General features: G+C 42.3%; 1 protein-coding gene across 1 annotated transcript in view; it reads right to left on the reverse strand.

Annotated features, from left to right (window-relative positions):
* The window catches only part of AFF3 (ALF transcription elongation factor 3), a 264,286-nt gene that overhangs the window by 33,623 nt on the left and 211,698 nt on the right, over positions 1-18,965 (reverse strand). Inside the window, exons 10-11 of the mRNA XM_062514955.1 lie at positions 8,158-8,323; positions 229-1,275 (exon numbers count right to left, since the gene is read on the reverse strand). Coding sequence (XP_062370939.1) covers positions 229-1,275; positions 8,158-8,323 — 1,213 coding nt within the window. The remainder of the gene's footprint in view (positions 1-228; positions 1,276-8,157; positions 8,324-18,965) is intronic.

An 18,965-nucleotide genomic window follows, 5' to 3' on the forward strand; every position in this document is an offset into this window, starting at 1 on the left:
CTCCAAGGAGCTGTGATCCCTCGCGGCCAGGAATTTCATCACCTCCAGGGATGGCATTTCCTCGGGTTTGGCCAGTCCTTACGTGGGAAGCAGGGACAAATGCCAGCTCTGAAAGGCCAGCTTGGAGAAGATGCTGCCATCAAGCACTGGACGTGGGTGCAAGCGGCGCTAGCCTCCCACTTGTTGGAGGCTCCCCTACCCCCTTTGATCGGTTCCCCAGCAGCTCACCTTGCGTTTCCTTCTAGATTTCGGTAAACCCTTCTCTGCGGGGGGTTCAGCACTACTACCCTGCGGGAAGCTGGCCGCCTGGTTTGCTCCGGCGCTCATGGCCAGCGGTTCTTCGGGCAAACGCTCTGGAATCCTGGACAAAAGAGCCAAGTCAATGTTGACCCACAGCGACTTTACCTCATCACTGTCTTTCAGAGGAGACAGGAGCTCATTCCTACCGAAAGGAACCAGGGTGTAAAACTGTTCCTCCAGCTCCTTTGCTATTTCACTACTAGTCCTGGCATTAATAGAGCCAAAGGCACTGCAGCCGCCGTGGGGTTTGCTGGCGGTGCCGGTCCCCGCGTCCTTGGCACCCCGCGGCTCAGGCCCGGCTGCCGCTGGCACCTTGGGCAGCGGGCGCTCCTCCCGCTCCGACTCAGAGCCTGAGTCGGAGGAGGATGATGAGGATGAAGACTCGGTCTCGATGAACTCCTTGGATTTGGGCGCCGTTTTGCTCGGCCCTCGTGCCCGACGCTTCTCACCGGCTGCGGCCGAGCGGGGCTCCCGGCGATGCCCCGCTCTGCAGCCGCCGCCGCCGGGCCGGGCCCTGGGCGCCTCGCCAGCAGCGCTTTCAGGGAAGCCGTGGCTCCGGGGGAGCTCCTCTGCGCTGGGGCAGGGGGGGCCGTCTCCGGCGGAGTTCCTGTCGGCTCGCCGCGGTGCCTTCTTCCCCGCTGCCCGCCTCGGCGGCCCGCCGTCGGCAGCGAGGGGTGATTTCTGCCGGCTGCCCTTGCTGCCTGGTGCTTTGTTGGCGGTCCTGGGCCGCGGCCCGTCCCCGACGGCGGTGGCGGTGCCGGCGGTGCCGGCGGTGCGGTTCTCCTCACTGCGGTGCTCGGCCGGGCCCTCAGCCGGGGTCTTCTGTCCTTCCTGCCGCTCTACCTTCGCGCGGCCGTAGTAGGGATGGGCTTCCAGCGCCGGGCCATCGTGGTGGGTTAGGATGGGTGCTTTGTGAGGGGTAACTTTGTTCAGCCACTTGTCCAGCTGCCACTTGTTGGACGAGGGCGGCTCGGGCTGAAAGGGAAACAGACGGCAACGAGCTTAGTGCAGAGACCCTGCTGCCCCCACGCCGGGGGTCCCTCAGGGACACGGGAACGTCGCATCCCTCTGTGCACCACAGAGATTTTCCTTAGGTCCAAGAGCCGCCCCAGCCTCTGGCAACCCATTGGCACTGGCTCTGCGTGGCAGGACCGGGCTCATGCCTTGCAAGCGGGGATGATTTTGGTTTCAGAATGGGGTTTAGAGATGAGAAGGAGAAGGGCTTCTGTGATGCATCATTTCCAAGGGTGATTCACAACAGCAGTACTGCCATTGGCTCTACAGGGAAATGCTTCCAAGTTTCCAAATAGAAAAGAATGCAATGGGGAAAGGAAGGGACGAAAACAAGGCAGGGGTGCAGTTGAGGCTAGGGAAGGATAGCTATCAGGAAAGCTAGGGACATGTATTTTGTGTTCTGTGCCACTGCAGTATATGCAGAAAGCATTTAAAGAGCATACAAAGTGGCATGTAGTGGGGAGTTGGAGGGCTAACCAGGCACTTCATGTAATCTGCCTAGTATGGACATTATAATCCACAAGCATTTGTTGTGTGGTGGTGCTGTCAAGGGTTCATTTTGTGCGTATTGTGTGGCTGTTAGTTTTTCTTTTAATGTCTGTCTCAACACTACCAAGTTGTAAGAGCACATCTAAAACATAATGATGTTTGGCTAGGGAAGAAATGGGATAAGCATGATTTCAAATGTAACCACAGCTGAGACAATGTTATTTCAGAACAATGTGTGACTGTTTTCTAGTGCATCTTGCAATCAATAATTTGAATGTAATAAAATGAAGAGAAAAGGCAAAAACCCCAAAAAGAAATAGGTGATGGAGTAGGTGGCTAGCCATAACCTAACCCCTCAAAAGCCAAAGTGAAAAATTTCCTGATTTCCTCAGATGGAACCAATATCTGGTTCACTAGGCTATTGCATGTGAATAATCAAAAACTGTGTCATGAGTCAAACATGAAAACCATCAGTGCTCTGGAAGAAAGTTTGCTCAAGAGAGAATACCCACAGTGTCTAACTTAAAAGAGTATCTTACTTCTTATTTAAAGTAGATGCCTAAGGGCAACACAGATTTCCTGTACAGCCAAGGGCGCCTTCAGAAACACCCACTGAGGATTGTATGCATTCTACATGGAGCAAAGGCTCTTAAAATAAGCAAAAAAATTAGATATTGGAATCCATATGAGAAAAATATTCCTTCTAGCTGAAGTGTCTAATTTGCTCATTACTGAGCTAGCACAGACCTGTGGGAAGTTTGCAGGACTGGCTTACATTTATGCTTTTTAAAGCATGCTCCCTAATATCTTACATGAGGAATTCCTTTCCTGAGCTGTAAATCTTGCAAATGGATGGTCAATATTTCTCTTGGATGAAGCTGTATTTTACAACCCTTAACTCTTTATCTAAAATTGAACAGCATTTTTTTATTGCTGTTGAAAATACAGATAGATTTGTTTGGTGCCATTCACTGTGCATATAATGAATTTGCTAGATATATAATAAAATATTCACTATACATGGAAGTCTTTCCACTGTTCAGATGTATTTCAGAAAAGGAGATACACCAGAAGCACATGGGGAAAAATACACCTCTCCCTGTAAGTATAGGTCAGAGTGAGTGCCCTTTGGAAGTTCAAAAAAACTTCCAATTCATCCGTTACATCCCATTCTGCCTCTCTATGTATCTTTTAATTCTTGAAAATGGTGGCTTATGGATTTCAAGGGATCACAGTAAATCAGCAGAAAAAAAAGTGATTACATGCTAGAGTGTTATAACCTGGCAGTGCAGGACTTTCCTAGAGTAGTATGCCTGCTATTTAAGCATAATACCTATAGTCCTATCAACCTGTTTGCCAATTATGAAGTTTAATAAAAAGGATCAACAGTGTTACCTGCTTTACTGGTTTTGTCCGGAGTTTCAGGTGCACTTTTGAGGTTTAGATAAATAAAATTTCAAATCCTTGTGGCTTCTGAAAAAAACCCCTAAGATCTGTCTGCTAAAAAAATCCTTTAAGATGCATCTGATAAAAGTAAAATGTCTGCAGGCCATTAAGTAAATTAAAAGAATCCAAAATTAAATAATCAGAATTTTAAAATATCTCTCACTAATTTTGGCCTCTGATACCATTTTGGAATATTGTGGGTGTACACGAGTGATGCCAGTTCATTTCTGGAAGTAATTAATTCAAAGGATTATTCTAACTGAAAATTACTGTACTTTGAGATCACATTAAAAAAGAAGGTACCTTGCAAGAGAAAAAAATCATGACAACCAAGAATAGATAGCAGTACTGGTTAAAAGATGGACTGGGAAAATTCACTTGAGAATTTTTGCCCATCTGTTAAACATCCCTAATTGCAATTATTTGTGGGAGAAAAAGAAAATCCCTAATTTCTGCTCCACACACCATTCTGTGGAAGAAAAGTTGGTGTGCCTGAATTGGGAGTTTCTCAGTAGCATGTAAGGATAAAAATACATATGAATATATATCCAGGGTATTCTGATACCAAAATGCTCTCTGATTGTTGGTTTTGGTGTCATGGAAATATGCTGCCTCTAGGGCCTTTTCGAGAGCTAGGCACTTTTTCAACTGGGGTGAAGTCAGTGCTGTCCAGATGGGAACCAGTAATAGGAATAAACAGTCTGTGATCAGCTGACTTGCAATTAAATATAGGTTTGGCATGGAAACTCAAACCAGGAAACTTAACAGAACAAAGATGCTTTCAGGGATCAACGTACCAAAGACATACACATGTGCCAGGCTTCATGAAGAAACAGGAGGATGTGATATGTTTCCTTAAATATTGTGGGTGGATTCATCTGTACAACACAGACACCTATATCTTAGCTAGTCAAAAAGTCCTTCTCCAGACAGTGGACTACTCTTCTAGGGTGTGAAAAATTCCCTCTTGAAATAGGCATATGAAATAGGCCAGATGAGCTGGGCCCTAAAAACGTCTTTTCCTCTCCACAGACTGTAAAGGGGAGGCTGAGGTGGTGAGCAGATGTAGGTATCTACAGTAGAAGTGTGCAAATTTAGGTGGGATGACTCCCACGAAGCATGTCTATATATCTCAGATCTCTTCAAGGCTGCAAGTGAAACCAGAGGCATGAATGGCATGCATCCAAAAAGTAACTTGTCAAAATGTTATCCAGAAACACTTTCTAGGGTAAAGGGCTGTTAAACAATGCCAGTGTAATGGGGTCACTCTACGCTTGTTATCAAATACTTCACTCTGGGCAATCTCCATACAAATGTGGTGCTTTCTCTTATGTTTAAGGCACAGACAGCAATGATGATGAAGAAGAAGATGATGATTATTGTTATTACTATCACTTCATTGCTACTATTAACACTGCCGCTTGTGCTTAAAAAAATTAGAACTGTTCTGGGCATTCCCATGTGTTAGGCACAGCATGCATGGTGGCTCTTGGCACAAAGAGTTTAGTGTAGTTTGCAGTCTTTGTCAATAACAGGACAGCCAAAACCTATGAATCCTGTTTTCAAATGTAGTGATAGCATCTACAGCTGGTCTAGTGGTAAAATTCCATTCTCTTTTGTGTATGTGACTCCTCAAACAGGAGGAAAAAACTGATGGTTGTGAACTAGTGGGGCTGGTGGGGCTCAGAAAGGGGCATCTTTCTTTACTGTTGAGAGGCCAGTGATCCTCTGTCCCATGTGATAACTTCTCTACTTCCTTCCCGCCCATCCCCCACTCTTGTCCTCCCTCATAGTAGGAATTCATGATTGTCTAACCAAAGACAGCTTTAGTAAAGGCCCACAGGATAATTCAATGGAGGAAAGAACAAACCAACCAAATTTTTAGCTTTAGAAATGTAGCTTTTTCTGTATACTTGACACCCAAATTTTTTTCAACCATCTGAAAAAAGATAATATGCCATTATTTTCCAGATTTCTCACGTACGACATTAATTAAGCTCATTCAAAAAATTTGTGACTTCAGCAAAGAAACAGGAGATAATCCAGAAGTCTCAGTTCCTTGTTCATAATTTCAGGTTTGGCAGTCCACAAAACTTTAACTACTCCCATTAATGTCTGAGGCACCTTAATTTGTCCACACCACTGAAACCAGTCTGAATGTTGTCTCCTGCTCTCGCTCAGCCATTATTCTTAGTTTACTGCAGACATAAAATGAAGACAGCTGAGCTAGTCACTACTGGCTCTGAATAGTCAATGGAAAGAAACAGACACTTTTAGGGTGCAATTCATCTAATCTACTTTATACGTATGCTTTACAATGAGCTGCTTTTACACTCTAGGCTACTGCATTTAGGGACCTGAGGACAACATTAAAATCTCAAAATGACATGTGGAAAAAATTAAAGAAGACATGAAACAGCACTTGAATTGTTATATAACCTCAAAAGCAGAAGACAGGCTGTCCCAGAAATAAAAATCTTTGAGTATATGCATATAATAGTTCAGATTATGGAGGGGGAAAAAAAGAATGAAGACATCATAATGGTTTGCAGATTTCTACATTAAGTTCCTGCCAACCTTTAAATTCAGAGCTCCTGCACAGCATTGTGCTGGACTACTCAAGTTCATTGAATCTGAAAGCACCAGTCAATGCTAAATCAAAAACCAAGATGCATTTACTTTTTTTTTTGTCTTATCCAAGAGATTACATTAATTTTAAGACTAAATCTAGAATTGAGTCCACTAGTTAAACTTAGGTGGACATGGCTTCCCAATAGGGAGCTTCCAAGGACTTGTCTCTATTTTCTGGGTTAGAAATTGGCATATACCTATGGAAGATGGCTTCACTGGGTGCATAAATATAAGTTAAAGCATTTATGCAAAGCTAAAAGGACTTCCAGTGAGAGACATCACTTGAGCATGTTTGAACTGGTGCCATCAGTCTTACCATAGGCCTGGGAAAGCATTTACCCTTGGGGAAAACACAGGTATTCCACTTCCCTGGGACACCCATACCCTATCTGTGTGTGCTATCTCACATATCCCATCAAGGGATGAAAACTGCCTGTGAAAATCACTGCAGCCATCACATTTGTGAGTCACATTTTTGTGCACACAGGTTTCATACAGCATGTCCTAGAAGGCAAACCACACAAATATAATGCAAAGAGACAAGCAATCTGTTGGAGTGGGGCAGCTGTTTCGTGACAATGATCACTTGACAGATCAGGCTCTGTACAGAAGTAGTTCTACAGATCTCGAGAGGATGTGTGTAAAGTGCTTAAGAGGAGGCACTTCCTCCATGTTTCCATGACTTAGTTCTCTGCTGGACTTTATGAAATCCACGACCTGCCTCAGTTAATTATCTTCGTGCATTCTCTGAGGAATTGCTGCTCTTGGGTCCAAGTAGCCTGGGTATCTGCCTAGATAGTAAGCACTCCTGCCTTCCTGTGAGTTTCTCCCCCTTTCATCTCTTATCTCCTTCCCCTTTCTTTCTTCTCTTTGCCCCTTTTCTTCCACCTCTTGAGATCCCACAGGGAGAGGAGAGACCGAGCATGAGATCTTTGCACTAATTCCAGCAGGGAATTACGCAGACAGAGAACAAGGTCTTAACAGGTCAGATGAGAAAGCTCAGAATGGGAAATAAGACATGGGGTACTGCAGGGAGAGCAACAAGAGAGACTGTAAAGAAGAGAGATGTAGGAAGTGGACAAAGTGAGAGAAAAATCAGCTGGAAATGGGTCTGAAAGTGCTGTGAAGGAAAGACAGAAGATAAATGTTAAACAAGGAACAAAAGTGACAGAACCCGAGAAAAATATATTAAGGGTGTTTCTGTGAGTACTGCATTTTGCTCAATTGGAAACATGGTTCCAAATAAACAAGGAAAATATGAGGAAAGGTTTGCTGTTTTTTCAGCGTAATTTTTTTTCATGGTGAGAGAATAGGTGAGACATAGTTTTAGGGGGAGGATTCTAGTGACTGGATGGTTTATGTGGAGTAGGAAAATACACAGACTGTATTTAATGTGTATTTACAATCTTGCCGGTAGATTTTTGAATATTTTTACATACATTAATGTGTATGATGTGGCTGTGGAGTTCATAGTTTAATTCTAAACGTGTATATTGACCAAAACATGTAAAAATGTCAATCCTGATAGAAAAGCAGAGCAGAAAAAGCAGCTTTGTTGTGTCTGTTGAGCTTTCTGCAGAGGTGAAAGCAGAAGGTGCCACAGCACTGGCAGCTTAATTGCAATTTGGCTAGGGCTTGTCTACGTGTGGAAATTTTCGGTGCTAGCTTTCCAGATGACTAGTTTGGGCTTAGTGTTTTGCAGTGTGAGTAATTCAGTTTAGTCCATTTTGGAGGTGAATAGAAAGAAATCACATAAAGGCAGCAGTATTAGAGAATAATTCACTTAGAGAGTGAGGCAAGGGAAGTGCATGAGTGAACAACTGATTTCTTTCAAAAATCTACCCTCAAACTGATTTTATATTAGCTTTTCTGTGTAGAGAAGCCTTTAGTTCCCTTGCAGTGCTGGGAGCCCACATCAGGATGTACACACTAAGCAAGCCATTGCTACGGAGGCAAGAGTTGCATGAAACTTCTAGCAAGCTGTGAGCCTTGCAAGGTGCTCCACTCATCTCCAGTTTGTGGAAAATGTAATAGGGTTATTTATTCCTTCTTTTTTGTTTCAAATGCTTTAATCTGCTCCAAGATTCCCCCCCCCCCCCCCCCCCACTTACATTTCACAGCATGCCAGGAGGAGGATCCTTGGGACTTTCTCTCCCGGATTTTTTTTTTTTTTAACGCATCTTCTCACAGCTTCCTTGTGTTGGCTTGGCTGGGAAAAGGTGTGAGTGGGTGTAGCAACGGAGTGCCACCCTAAAGCCTAAAGGGAGAAGCCCTTACCTCTGGGCTGGAGTAATGCGAGGGCTTGCTGCCGTCACTCTCGCTGGAGCTGCTTTCGCTCTCGGAGTCAGACTCAGAGCTGGTCTCAGATTCACTGGAGCTGCTGCTGCTCGACCCCTTGCTGGAGAGTCCCGAGGCTCGGGCATTGGGCTGCGGCACCACCAGGCTGCCAGCCCCACACACAACCCATCAGGGTGCGGGGACAGGGGAGGGAAGAGAAGAAAACAGGAACATAAATATAAAACCCCCACATATAAGAACCATGCTGTTTTAGGGAGCGTAGTCTCTGAATGCCTGTGAGCTTGTCTCTGCTGCTAATGAACAGTGAAGCGACTTCAACATTACATTCCTATGACTGGGAGGAAAATAGGGGATAACTCATATTCATTTAAATCGTAGACTTTGCCATCTTTTTCATCTGGGGGAGAGTCAAGTTTTCACTTTACCTTACCTCTTTTCCCATTCCACCGATATTTTAGGAAATGTTAAAAATACTACGTGTTAAAAAGCAGCATAGAAAGTAGTTTTATGCTGTCTAATGTACACTCAGCCCAGAGATGGAAGCAAGAGACCAAAAAGGTGAACAATTAAGAAATGAAGTTGAACCACACACTACCAGTCATAAGTAGCAATAGCAATAACGATAAAAATAACAATAATAATACATCTTCACTGGAGTGTTCCAACTCCCATCTTCCATTTTGCACACTTCTTCAACTACCCATAAATGATCTGGTTACCTGTATATACCATCTTGATATCGACAATTCAAGACCTAAGACTCAGCCTGCAAAAACTTGAAGAACTCAGGCTTGTGTTTTTGCATGTCAGCAGTGCAGTGCTGTCAGCAGAGCCACTTGCCTTCTTTAAAATTATGTTTGCAAGCAAGTGTTTGTATTGTCAGGTCTGACAGCAGAAGAAATGTGTATTTTCCTGAAATAGTTGACCATGCATATTAAAAATATCACAGTCATAAAGACCTGGGTGTGAAATATCATGTTAAGTCATCCAGTTTATTCCCTAGGCAAGGCAATATTGCTCCCTATAGCAGGGTGCATTTTCTAGTAAGTTGTCCAATTTGATTTTAAATGACTTGAATGCAGCTTTTACTTTTACCCCTGGGAAACTTCTCTGCAAACTATCCCAAATTCCACTGTCAGAAATTTCTCCGTACATTCAACCTGAAGCTACCCTTTTAAAATTTATAGTTGTTACTTATTATTTCATCATATTACTAATAGTTACTATGATAAATTATCCTCCTCCCTTTTTGCTCTCACATTTTTGCAGATTGTTTTCCTGCCTTTCTTCACTCATCTTTCAGACAAGGCCTTATACATACACTTCTTCTGATCTTTCTTCATAAGTCATTATCTCCAGGGATATGGGATCATTTTTATGGCTCTTTTCTGAACTCATTCCAATTTGTCTATATCTCTCTGATAACAGGGTGCCCAAAACAGAGTGCAGCATTATAGATGGCTTCTCACTACAGCCCTGCAGTGAAGGGCTATTACCTTCCTGCTCCTTGATGTGTTGCTTCTGTAAACATATATCCGAGCTGTGAGGGAATGTATAGTCCATTAACATCCCTACCTCTCTTTCAACAGTGCTTTCTTCAGAATTCCTCTACTGATAGCTACGTGATTATTTGATACCAGAGACATTAGCTCGCTTTTTTTCTTCATACCAGATCTCATTTTCCTCTTCTACCTTGCAAGCTTCTAGCTCCTTTTGATTTATTTCACTGCCCTCAGAGGTGTCTGCAGCAACTTCTGATTTAGTATCAAATGCAAACTTAATTAAATGGTTATTCACTTCCTTTTCCAGATCATTAATGAGACTGTTAAATAAACCCCACATGAAACACTCTGGCACCCTGATAACCATCTCTTCCCAACTGCATTCACTGGTGTTTATCATTACCCTTGTTTATGCTCCATCAGTCAAATATTGTGGCTAATGCAATGTGATCTGGGAGATGCATTTTGTGAGAAATAATATCTAATAATTAATTACAGTTCTGCTATGTTGCACCTAATGAATTGTCTTTGCACGCTAACGGTACTTTTCATTATGGAAAACTGATACCTGACACCTTGCACAAGCCACATATGACAGGCAATTCCTGAGGCTTTGAAAAGGGGCCAGGCCCCAGCAGAGATGCAGTTTCAAGTCCAAAATTCCCCATGGCTGCACAGTGTCTGGCCCACTCCCTGCCTCCCCTAACATATGCCAGCCTTTCCCCTCTGGACCACCTGTCTCGCACAAGCCAGTACTCCATCCACATTTGCCTTTACTTGCAGCATCCCCATTTGCCTTTTGCTAGGAAGTGGCACAGCTGCCCGTGGCTTTCTTGCTCCAGAGAATTTTTGGTTGCTTGGGGAATCATGACATGGTTCAGAGCTTTTTGCACCCTTCAAAGCACAGTGGGACCAGGCAGTGAAAAAACTCTCACCTGTAATCACACCTTACTAATTAAAAGCAAGTAAAATAAACAGGAGAGGGAGGAGCTCACATCCATTTTTACTTTTTATCTTTATTTCCATCCTTGTAACTACTGAATGATAGAGTGAGAGGTGGCAGTAAAAGCTTGTGCTCTGTCAGGATGGCTTGATGCTACATGCGTGGTCACAGAAGTGTCTGCCAACTCCTGGGTGGCAAGAGGTCTGTCTTCATGCACAGGCATCACATGTACCAGTTACAAGGAGTGCCTTTAAAAACTTGGTTTTTTGTCTAGCCATGTAGGTATGGTAAAGACAAGATTTTCAGGCAGCCATTTGTGTAACTTAAGGCACAGAGGTGACAGAGACAGCTGGTAAGCTTGTAAAAAAATTTCCTTCTTGGAGAAGGAAAATTGGTGTTTTGTAAACAGCTTCAGGACAATGCAGCTTTCCACTTGTACAGGTTGCCCAGTGACCTCTAGATTTAAGTTGCTCACTTATATTAACAGATTGCAGTTAATCCCTTGCTAATAAAATAGTGAGAGCTATATGCAAGCCATTATGAATAGGTTTTGTGGTTTTGATTTTTTTCCTTAAGAGAATGTGGAAAGAATATGAAAAGTTAACTGCCTTTTCCGACAGTGTAGCTTAGGGAGTGCCTTTGACAGTGTCTGACTGATGGCTTTCCAGTCCTCTCCACAACAGCATTGTGACTGAAAAGTTCTTGAGCATCACAAAACATCTGCACATTTATGTCCTGCCCTTAGTGAGTGTGGTTTTAATTTTTAAACCATAATTTTTATTTGTCATTGACTGAAGTATCCAGAAACTGCCATATAGGAGATGAAGGGGGAAAAACCCATGGTAATATTTCTTTCCTGTTGTGACATGAAATGGTTTTCTAGGCTGCTGAATAGAAATTGTTACTATAGCCCTAGATATAAAATGTAACTGTTGGACTCTTCACAAACATCTGGAAATCTATGCTTGCTGTTCTAATGGTAGCCAATATACTACAAAAATTAAACATTACAATATTTCCCCATTTATACTGATACTGCTGAAGCCTCCTGTCCCCCTTCTACTTTTTCAGTTTTGAAATATAGCATATTCTTATAAGAATCCTCATTATGTTATAGTGACCAGGGTAATAACAGTTACATCTGTCTTCATGCATTCTTATTAAAATACAATGTTTTTTAAAAATTTTTAACTTTTATTTCAGACTGCTCTTTCTGAAGGATGTAAGCAAGATTATGCAGTTAGACCGATTTACATTTTAATGGCTGTGGCATGTAACATTTGTGCATATTTTGCTAACTGGTTTATACCCTGGTTTATGTCCTGGAATTAATTATCACATCATAGAATTTATATTTTTATTTTAAGGAATTAAACAACAATTTGGGTGAGAACCACTTTTCTTTAAAGCTCTTAACCAGAACATGACTTAAGAGAGAGAGAGAGAGTATATACCTTGTAAATTTGCCAGAAGTTCAGTAGTAAGACCATTTAAAAACCAGCACACCATCTGAAGTTTCTGATCAGATATCTCCCATCACCCTGGCTACAGGGGACCTGGGCACCTAATTGCCCAAGTCTCCAACAACCTGTTTTCCTGCACTGTCTAGTGAACAACTGACCCTTCTTAGAACTGCTAGATTCCTTGTAGCCTCAATTTTTCTCATATGTGCAGGTTCAGAAACCCAGTAATTTTGGGAGATTAATGCTTCCTCTCCTCTCTAACTAATTTGTGATCCAAGTTGAGAGGTGGAGCCATCTCAGTCCCTGGACAAGGCCTAGAGGTTATTTGTGTGGGACCAGTTGTTAGCCCCATAAGGCTGCATGGCCATGGCCAGCCTCTGAATGGCACCAAGGTGGTTTGAACAGTTATGCATGAAGGTGCTAGAGTTGGCTATTCAGTGGAGACAGATTCCCAAATGGTATTACTTTGGTGGCCCTCAGGATGCCTCTTCAAGTTAATCACACAGGATCTGAGTCCTGCTCTTATGCTTCATATTAAGCTGCTGCTTACAGCTGCACTACTTCCCATGATAATAAATCATGGCATTCAGCACTGGCCACAAGAATTTCCCAGGCTAGGAATATGCTGCATTGCAGGAATTCAGGCCCAAAGATATGGGGCCTGGATGCAGCATGGATAAAGATACAAGTGAAATTGATGCAGCTCTTTACCAAACTGCAAGTATGCAGTGACAATATAAAGAGAAAAATCCCTCCGATGCTGAAGATTTTGTGATCCCAGTTCTTCACTGCATTACAATATGAAGGCACTTTATACCTACTTTACACAGGCATGAATGATTATCAGGAATGCAATGAAAGGGAGAATCAGGCCTTGGAGAGATGACTCAGCCAAAGGAACATATCAGAGTGAGCCTCTCAAATACTTTTCCAGCCACAACGAAGGCTACACAAATGCTCATAGAATCATAAAATCATTAAGGTTGGAAAAGACCTCCAAGATCAAGTCTAACCTTTGACCAAATACCACCAGGCCCACTAAATTGTATCACAAAGTGCCATGTCTACTCATTTTTTGAACACTTGAGGTATGGTGACTCCACCACTTCCCTTTACCACTCTACTAGTGAAGAATTTTTCCTAATATCCAACCTGAACATCTCTTGGCACAATTTGAGGATATTTCCTCTTGTCCTATCACTAGTTCCATGGAAGACAAGGCTGACACCCACCTCACCACAACCACCTTTAAGGTTAGTTGTAGAGAGCAATAAGGTCTACCCCAAGCCTTCTTTTCTTCAGTGTGAACAAGGTCAGTTTCCTCAGCTGCTCCTCATGGGATTTATGTCTCAGAATTTTCACTAGCATTGTTGCCCTTCGCTGGACACACTCCAGCACTTCAATGTCCTTCTTGTAGTGAGGTGTATTCAAAACTGAATACAGCACTTGAGGTGTGGCCTCACCAGTGCTGAGCAGGGGGAAAATGCATCATATTTTAGAGTCCAGTTGGTCTGTGTAATTTCACTTTGCAAGAATTGTATCCAAAGCTTTCTTACCAAGCAGGTCTAGCACCATCAGACATTATCTGCTGTATTTGTTTTTGTGTCTGAAGATAGGACACTGTTTATCCTGTGTCATCTGCAGAGCTGTGATCATCTAAATTATTTTTCTTCTAAATCTCGTTCTAGTGTGCAACTGCTACAGGGCTGTGACTTCCCAGAGGAGAGAGAAATGCAGCAACTAATGAGAAGAGCTTATCTGAGTAAGCAAGTGCCATTTTAAGGGATCACATTGTCAACATTGAGAGGTAAGTGTGGAGAAGGTGATCCAAATTCGTATGTCACAAGCATTTGAGAAAATCCTGTGAAAGGCTGTATGAATACTTGGGAGTATTTGCGATACCCAGAAAAAAGTCTATCACTGTCTAGAAGATCAAGGCCAATAGTGGGAAAACAATACTCTGAAACAGACACCAGTCCCTTAGCTGGTATAAACTGTCATAGCTCCATTGACTTCAATTAAGCTACAGTGATTTAAATCCAACAGTAAATCTAACCAAGACTCTGAAACAGTATATCAAATTCAGTGATGAAAACATATTCCATGGTTTAAAGGAGCTCTGTTGGCAGACCCTCTATTTTGATTCCAGATTAAAGTATCTGAAACACCACTTCCTTCTTCCCTCAGAGCCAACCTACAACTCATCAAAGGTCTTTTACAGAAAATTCTTTATCCCTTTATTGCAAGAAGCAAATTCCATGTGGTGCTTCCTCAAAGCACAGACTGAGAACATTGTGCCAAGATCTGTATAAGTATCTCTGCTGCCTGGCACTAAAGATATTGCATGTCTCTCATGCACACAGTAGGGAATTCCTATCTCAGTAATCGTGAATGGATCACAGAAGCCATGAAAATGCCCACTTCTTGCTGCTGCCCCTTGTATTTCTCAAATTCTCTTCCAGCAAAGACCTCTGAAGCATGGGAATTATAAAGACTTGAAGATCAGGCCATCCCAGTATTGTAACAGAACATATGGGGATATCTTTTGAGGCAACTGCAGAATGCCAAGAAATAGCACCATATAAGGACAGCCTATGGAATGGAGGTGGACCTCATCCATTTCTTTCAGGACAAAATCATGCTGAGGAAAGGGAAATGATACCATAAACCCTAGAACATGCACAGACAACAGTCAGGTACCACCATAGTTTTAAAATACCAGTACAAAGACTGGTTGTGTGTGTGTATTTAACATTCAAAGATGAGTACAATCAAAAAGTCATAGAAAGGCTTGGGTTGGAAGGCACCTTAAAGATCATCTACTTCTAACACCCCTGATGTTCAGGGTCCATTCTAATCCAAGCCTTTCCATGACACTATGCTACTATGATAAAAAGGCTCTGCTCTAGTTTTAGGTCTGCCCCATTATGTCTGAATGACCAAAACAAACAACCCTTCCAGGACTCCAGCCACCATCCCATACATGGGTGTGACCGTACTTCCTACTGTCAGTGTGTTAGGAGACGTCCTTCATTATTCTTTAAATAGCACTTAGATATCTTTTTTCTGAAGTCAGTATGGAAGTGAAACAAATTTATGGATTTGTACCTTTGCTAACTATAAGCATTAAACCAATTAAATGACTGAATTCTTTCTAGTTATCAGTTGCAAAAACCTATGGTTCACTAACAGGAAAAGACAGCTAGCCCTGCCATGCCCTGCTGTTTCAGCCTGGATGCAAAAAAATGAGGCTCAACACTCTCCTTTCTCCAGGTAAACGATTTCCCAGGAGTTTGTTAATATCTTTAGGAAACAGAGAAATGTTTTCATACCTCATTCCTGTAATGGATGAGGTATGAAATGGGAGTCATGATGAGTGATAGTCCTGGAGGTTGTTCAGCTTGTCACAATATATAATGCCTCTGTGAAAGCACTGCATTACCTTAGCTGCACCACCTTTGCACAGCACAGATAATAAAGCAAATAAAGCACAGATGCCAAGAACAGAGTTCACAGGCCCCACCTATATTTTAACACTTTCCCTGGGAGCTTCTTAAATAGTTTGTGCTGACAAGACTACAAGTACATATGATAATGCAAACTGAAGGCCAACCAGATCTCTCTGAAGAGAATCAGGTGTGCACTGTGCAATTGCAACTTGTCAGAATAATCACTAAAGAAAAATTGATAGGAAAGGCTGTTTAAAAGAACAAGCTATGAAGCTCATGCACACACATATAAGAAAAAAAACCCTGAAGAAAATCCATTCTGGCAAGGGCCATCTACTTAAGGTCCAGTTTATACTGGAGGCAGCCAAATCACAGCTCCCAACATGAAGAAATACGGTAGAAGAGAGAAAACCACTAGGAAAAAAAACACTTTTAGTAAAAAAAACCTCCTAAAATAAAATGCTACTTAACAGTTAATAGTGACACCTCTGTATAAATCGGTCTATCAAGAGGAGCATGTACCGGGGTATCTGAGATGAAAGGGTCCAGTAGACCTGGAGCAGCATTAACGTGGGGGTGAAGTGATTAGTCAGCAAGCTGACAGCTGTACTGGGAGCCTGGTGCCAGATTCCAGCGTCTGCTTTCCACTGCTGCCAAGTGTTTGCTTGTCGCTCCAGATAAATGGAGCATCAGCAGTGTTTTATTTGACCTGCTCACAAGAAAAATAAAGCAACTCTGACTTCCTTGGTGTGTTTGTCATTGACCTTGCATCAGCTGAATATGAGCAGAGAGAATCCCTGGGCAAGAATAAGTGGGCAAGTTAACTCTTCAGTAGAAAAGGACTGATAGGGTCTTTTTATCTTGGTAGATTAATTAGTCTCTTAATGACCCAAAGTACAGTGACTTGAAAAGAAGAAATGACAAGCATAGTCTATGTGTCCTATATTGTCCTTGGAACATGGCCTTGGACCAATGGCCTGGAGAATGATGAACAGCTTTGAGAATAGTCCATGAACAGCACCCTTCTGCCTCCCTTGCGAAATCAGGAAGCAATCTCTATGGAGACATTTTTTGATGGGGAGAGAGGGTGGGCCAGAAATAAATTGGAACTGGATAAAGTAGTTGAGAAGATTCAGTCATAGAACACTGCTTTTGATTTCCCCCTGAGACCAAGGGCAATGGCTTTTTTGTGTTTTCTTTCATATGTACCCTAGAACATTTAATTTTTCATTTTTTCACTATTTTGGCCATACTAGGAACTTTCTATTTGAGATCCCTCTGTTGTCTGATCAAGGCCAGTTTGTGCCCTCTGGAGATTCCTACCTCTCTTGATGGACTTCGGAAAAAATCTAACATCCTAAGGATTGCTTAAACTGTGTGCTTGGTATGCCCAGCACCTTGCGCATTGTAATCTGTGTGGAAAGCCAGGGAGGTTTGGTTCAGATTACTCTTTCATAATTTTTTTTCAAGGTTCAGTCACCTCTCTCCACTTGTCCTAAGGTGGGGCTGGTATCCAGTATGATATCCACTCCCAACTCAGTACTCCACTATTTCATTCGAACACTATCAAAAGCTGATTCCCCTGTCAGACTCAATTATAACAGTACCAGGAACAATTAAATCTGTCTCAGGAACAGATCCTCCACTAACATTCTGAAGGTGATGCCAGCAGCCTAGTTGGCTTCAACCCACCAAGAGACATGCTAGAAAAATAAAGGTAATTAAGCACTGGGACCAATCATCAGTGAAGATAAGGAACTTCTTCTCTGGTAATGGTAATGGCACTTGCACTGCAACGGTAGTCTCAGAAACTAGGCAAAGGAGCAATGCAAAATACTCTGTAGACTAGCTTTAACCCACCATTTTCACTACGTCTCATCAGGAGATTTTGATACACTTTCACTGGATATCAGACAGGGTGTTGCTCTTTTTATCTCATTTATTTCCTAAAATGTGAAGTGTAAATGTACTTCTATCCAAGAGACCAGCAATTTTTGCTTGTGAGTGACAGCTTCATCAAGCCTCAGAAGAAAACCGCAGCAGCGCAGACTAGAAAATCTTCATCTGCACTAGCCTGCCATCACCTTATTTCAGAATTACTGTTAATTTTGTGGCTGGCCATCAAAACAAACAGCCTTTCATAGTCTTCAGACACAGTCATAGCTCGCCTCAGCCAGCGGAGTCCTGGGTATGGTTCTGCCTTGCAAGACCTCTCACTAAGCTCTGAGAGTCCAAATACAGATGAACTTGTGCAGATAAAATTACTAACTACCATAATGGCTGTCCAAATGGGTGCAATAAATTTCAGCATGAGACAAACTCTCTCAGGTTTTACTGACTCTTAATGTTGCTGCTGCCAGCTTTAGTGTTACTCTTTGACTCAAGCCATATTCTGTTGTCTCCCAAAGGTCTTTTTGGCCCGTCAGCTCTAATCAATATGCTGCCTTGAGAAGAAGCTTGTTTTAAGTAGGTTTGCTCACCATAAAGAACCATAAAAAGAAAATGTGACTTCTAGTCCTTGTCAGCATATATCACTCCCTATGCAGAACAGCATTTAGATGGTCTGTTATTTGAATCCAAGTGCTGTCTTTTATATGTTTCAAGAAATGACAAATGCCTGCAAAAAATGCATAGTTGTTCTACAGAAGACATTAGGCAGGCTCAGGAATGGCAAGCAGAACAGTTAATAAAGCCCAGAATTGTAGCAGAGAGGATGTTAAAAGCTAATTAGTTTGAGATTATTTGAAGACTTGTGAAAGGTTCTTCTGTTCTCCTTTCTGTTGTAGGCACAGCCTGTTTTCCATCATCATCATCCAAAATACTTTAATATGTTTTTAGAAAGAGTTGCCCAGGATATGCTGTTTACCTATTATTGACATATTAGCTGGAAATAAAGAGTGTTTAATTTTTAGCTGTTGAGTATTTGCTTGTGATGCAGCCTTAGGTTTTCAGGGATCTCAGCCACTGGCAAAAAACCTTCTCCCATTCTGACCAGGCTCAGATTCTTGACCCCTTCTTCTGGTTTAGTGATATCGTACTTTACAGCTTGGGTAAGAGTACCCAGAAGTGCTCCTTAAGAGCAGGAATGGTCTATCTAGTGGGAATGTCAGGATGTGACCCACTGTAACCCAGCAAACACAGCTGCAGACAACTGATGAAGGATTTTGAAGCAGAGAGCAGTATCTATAAGTAACCTTTGCTGTACCTTCCTCAGCACAGCAAATAATGTGGTCTGTGAAAAACTATGAAGAAGTACAAAGAGTTACATAAATTGCCCTTTACAATTCAAAGGAAAAAAAATTGAATGTGAACTGCATCTTTTTGTTAGATGTTATCCATGCAAAGTAAACTTCAGGTTTACTCATGCACACACAGATGATGAGGGGAGGCAGAAATAAATTTCAAAGTAAATATAATTTTATTTGCTTTA

This window comes from Cinclus cinclus, chromosome 2 (assembly GCF_963662255.1).
Source record: "Cinclus cinclus chromosome 2, bCinCin1.1, whole genome shotgun sequence".
Classification (NCBI taxonomy): Eukaryota; Metazoa; Chordata; class Aves; order Passeriformes; family Cinclidae; genus Cinclus; species Cinclus cinclus.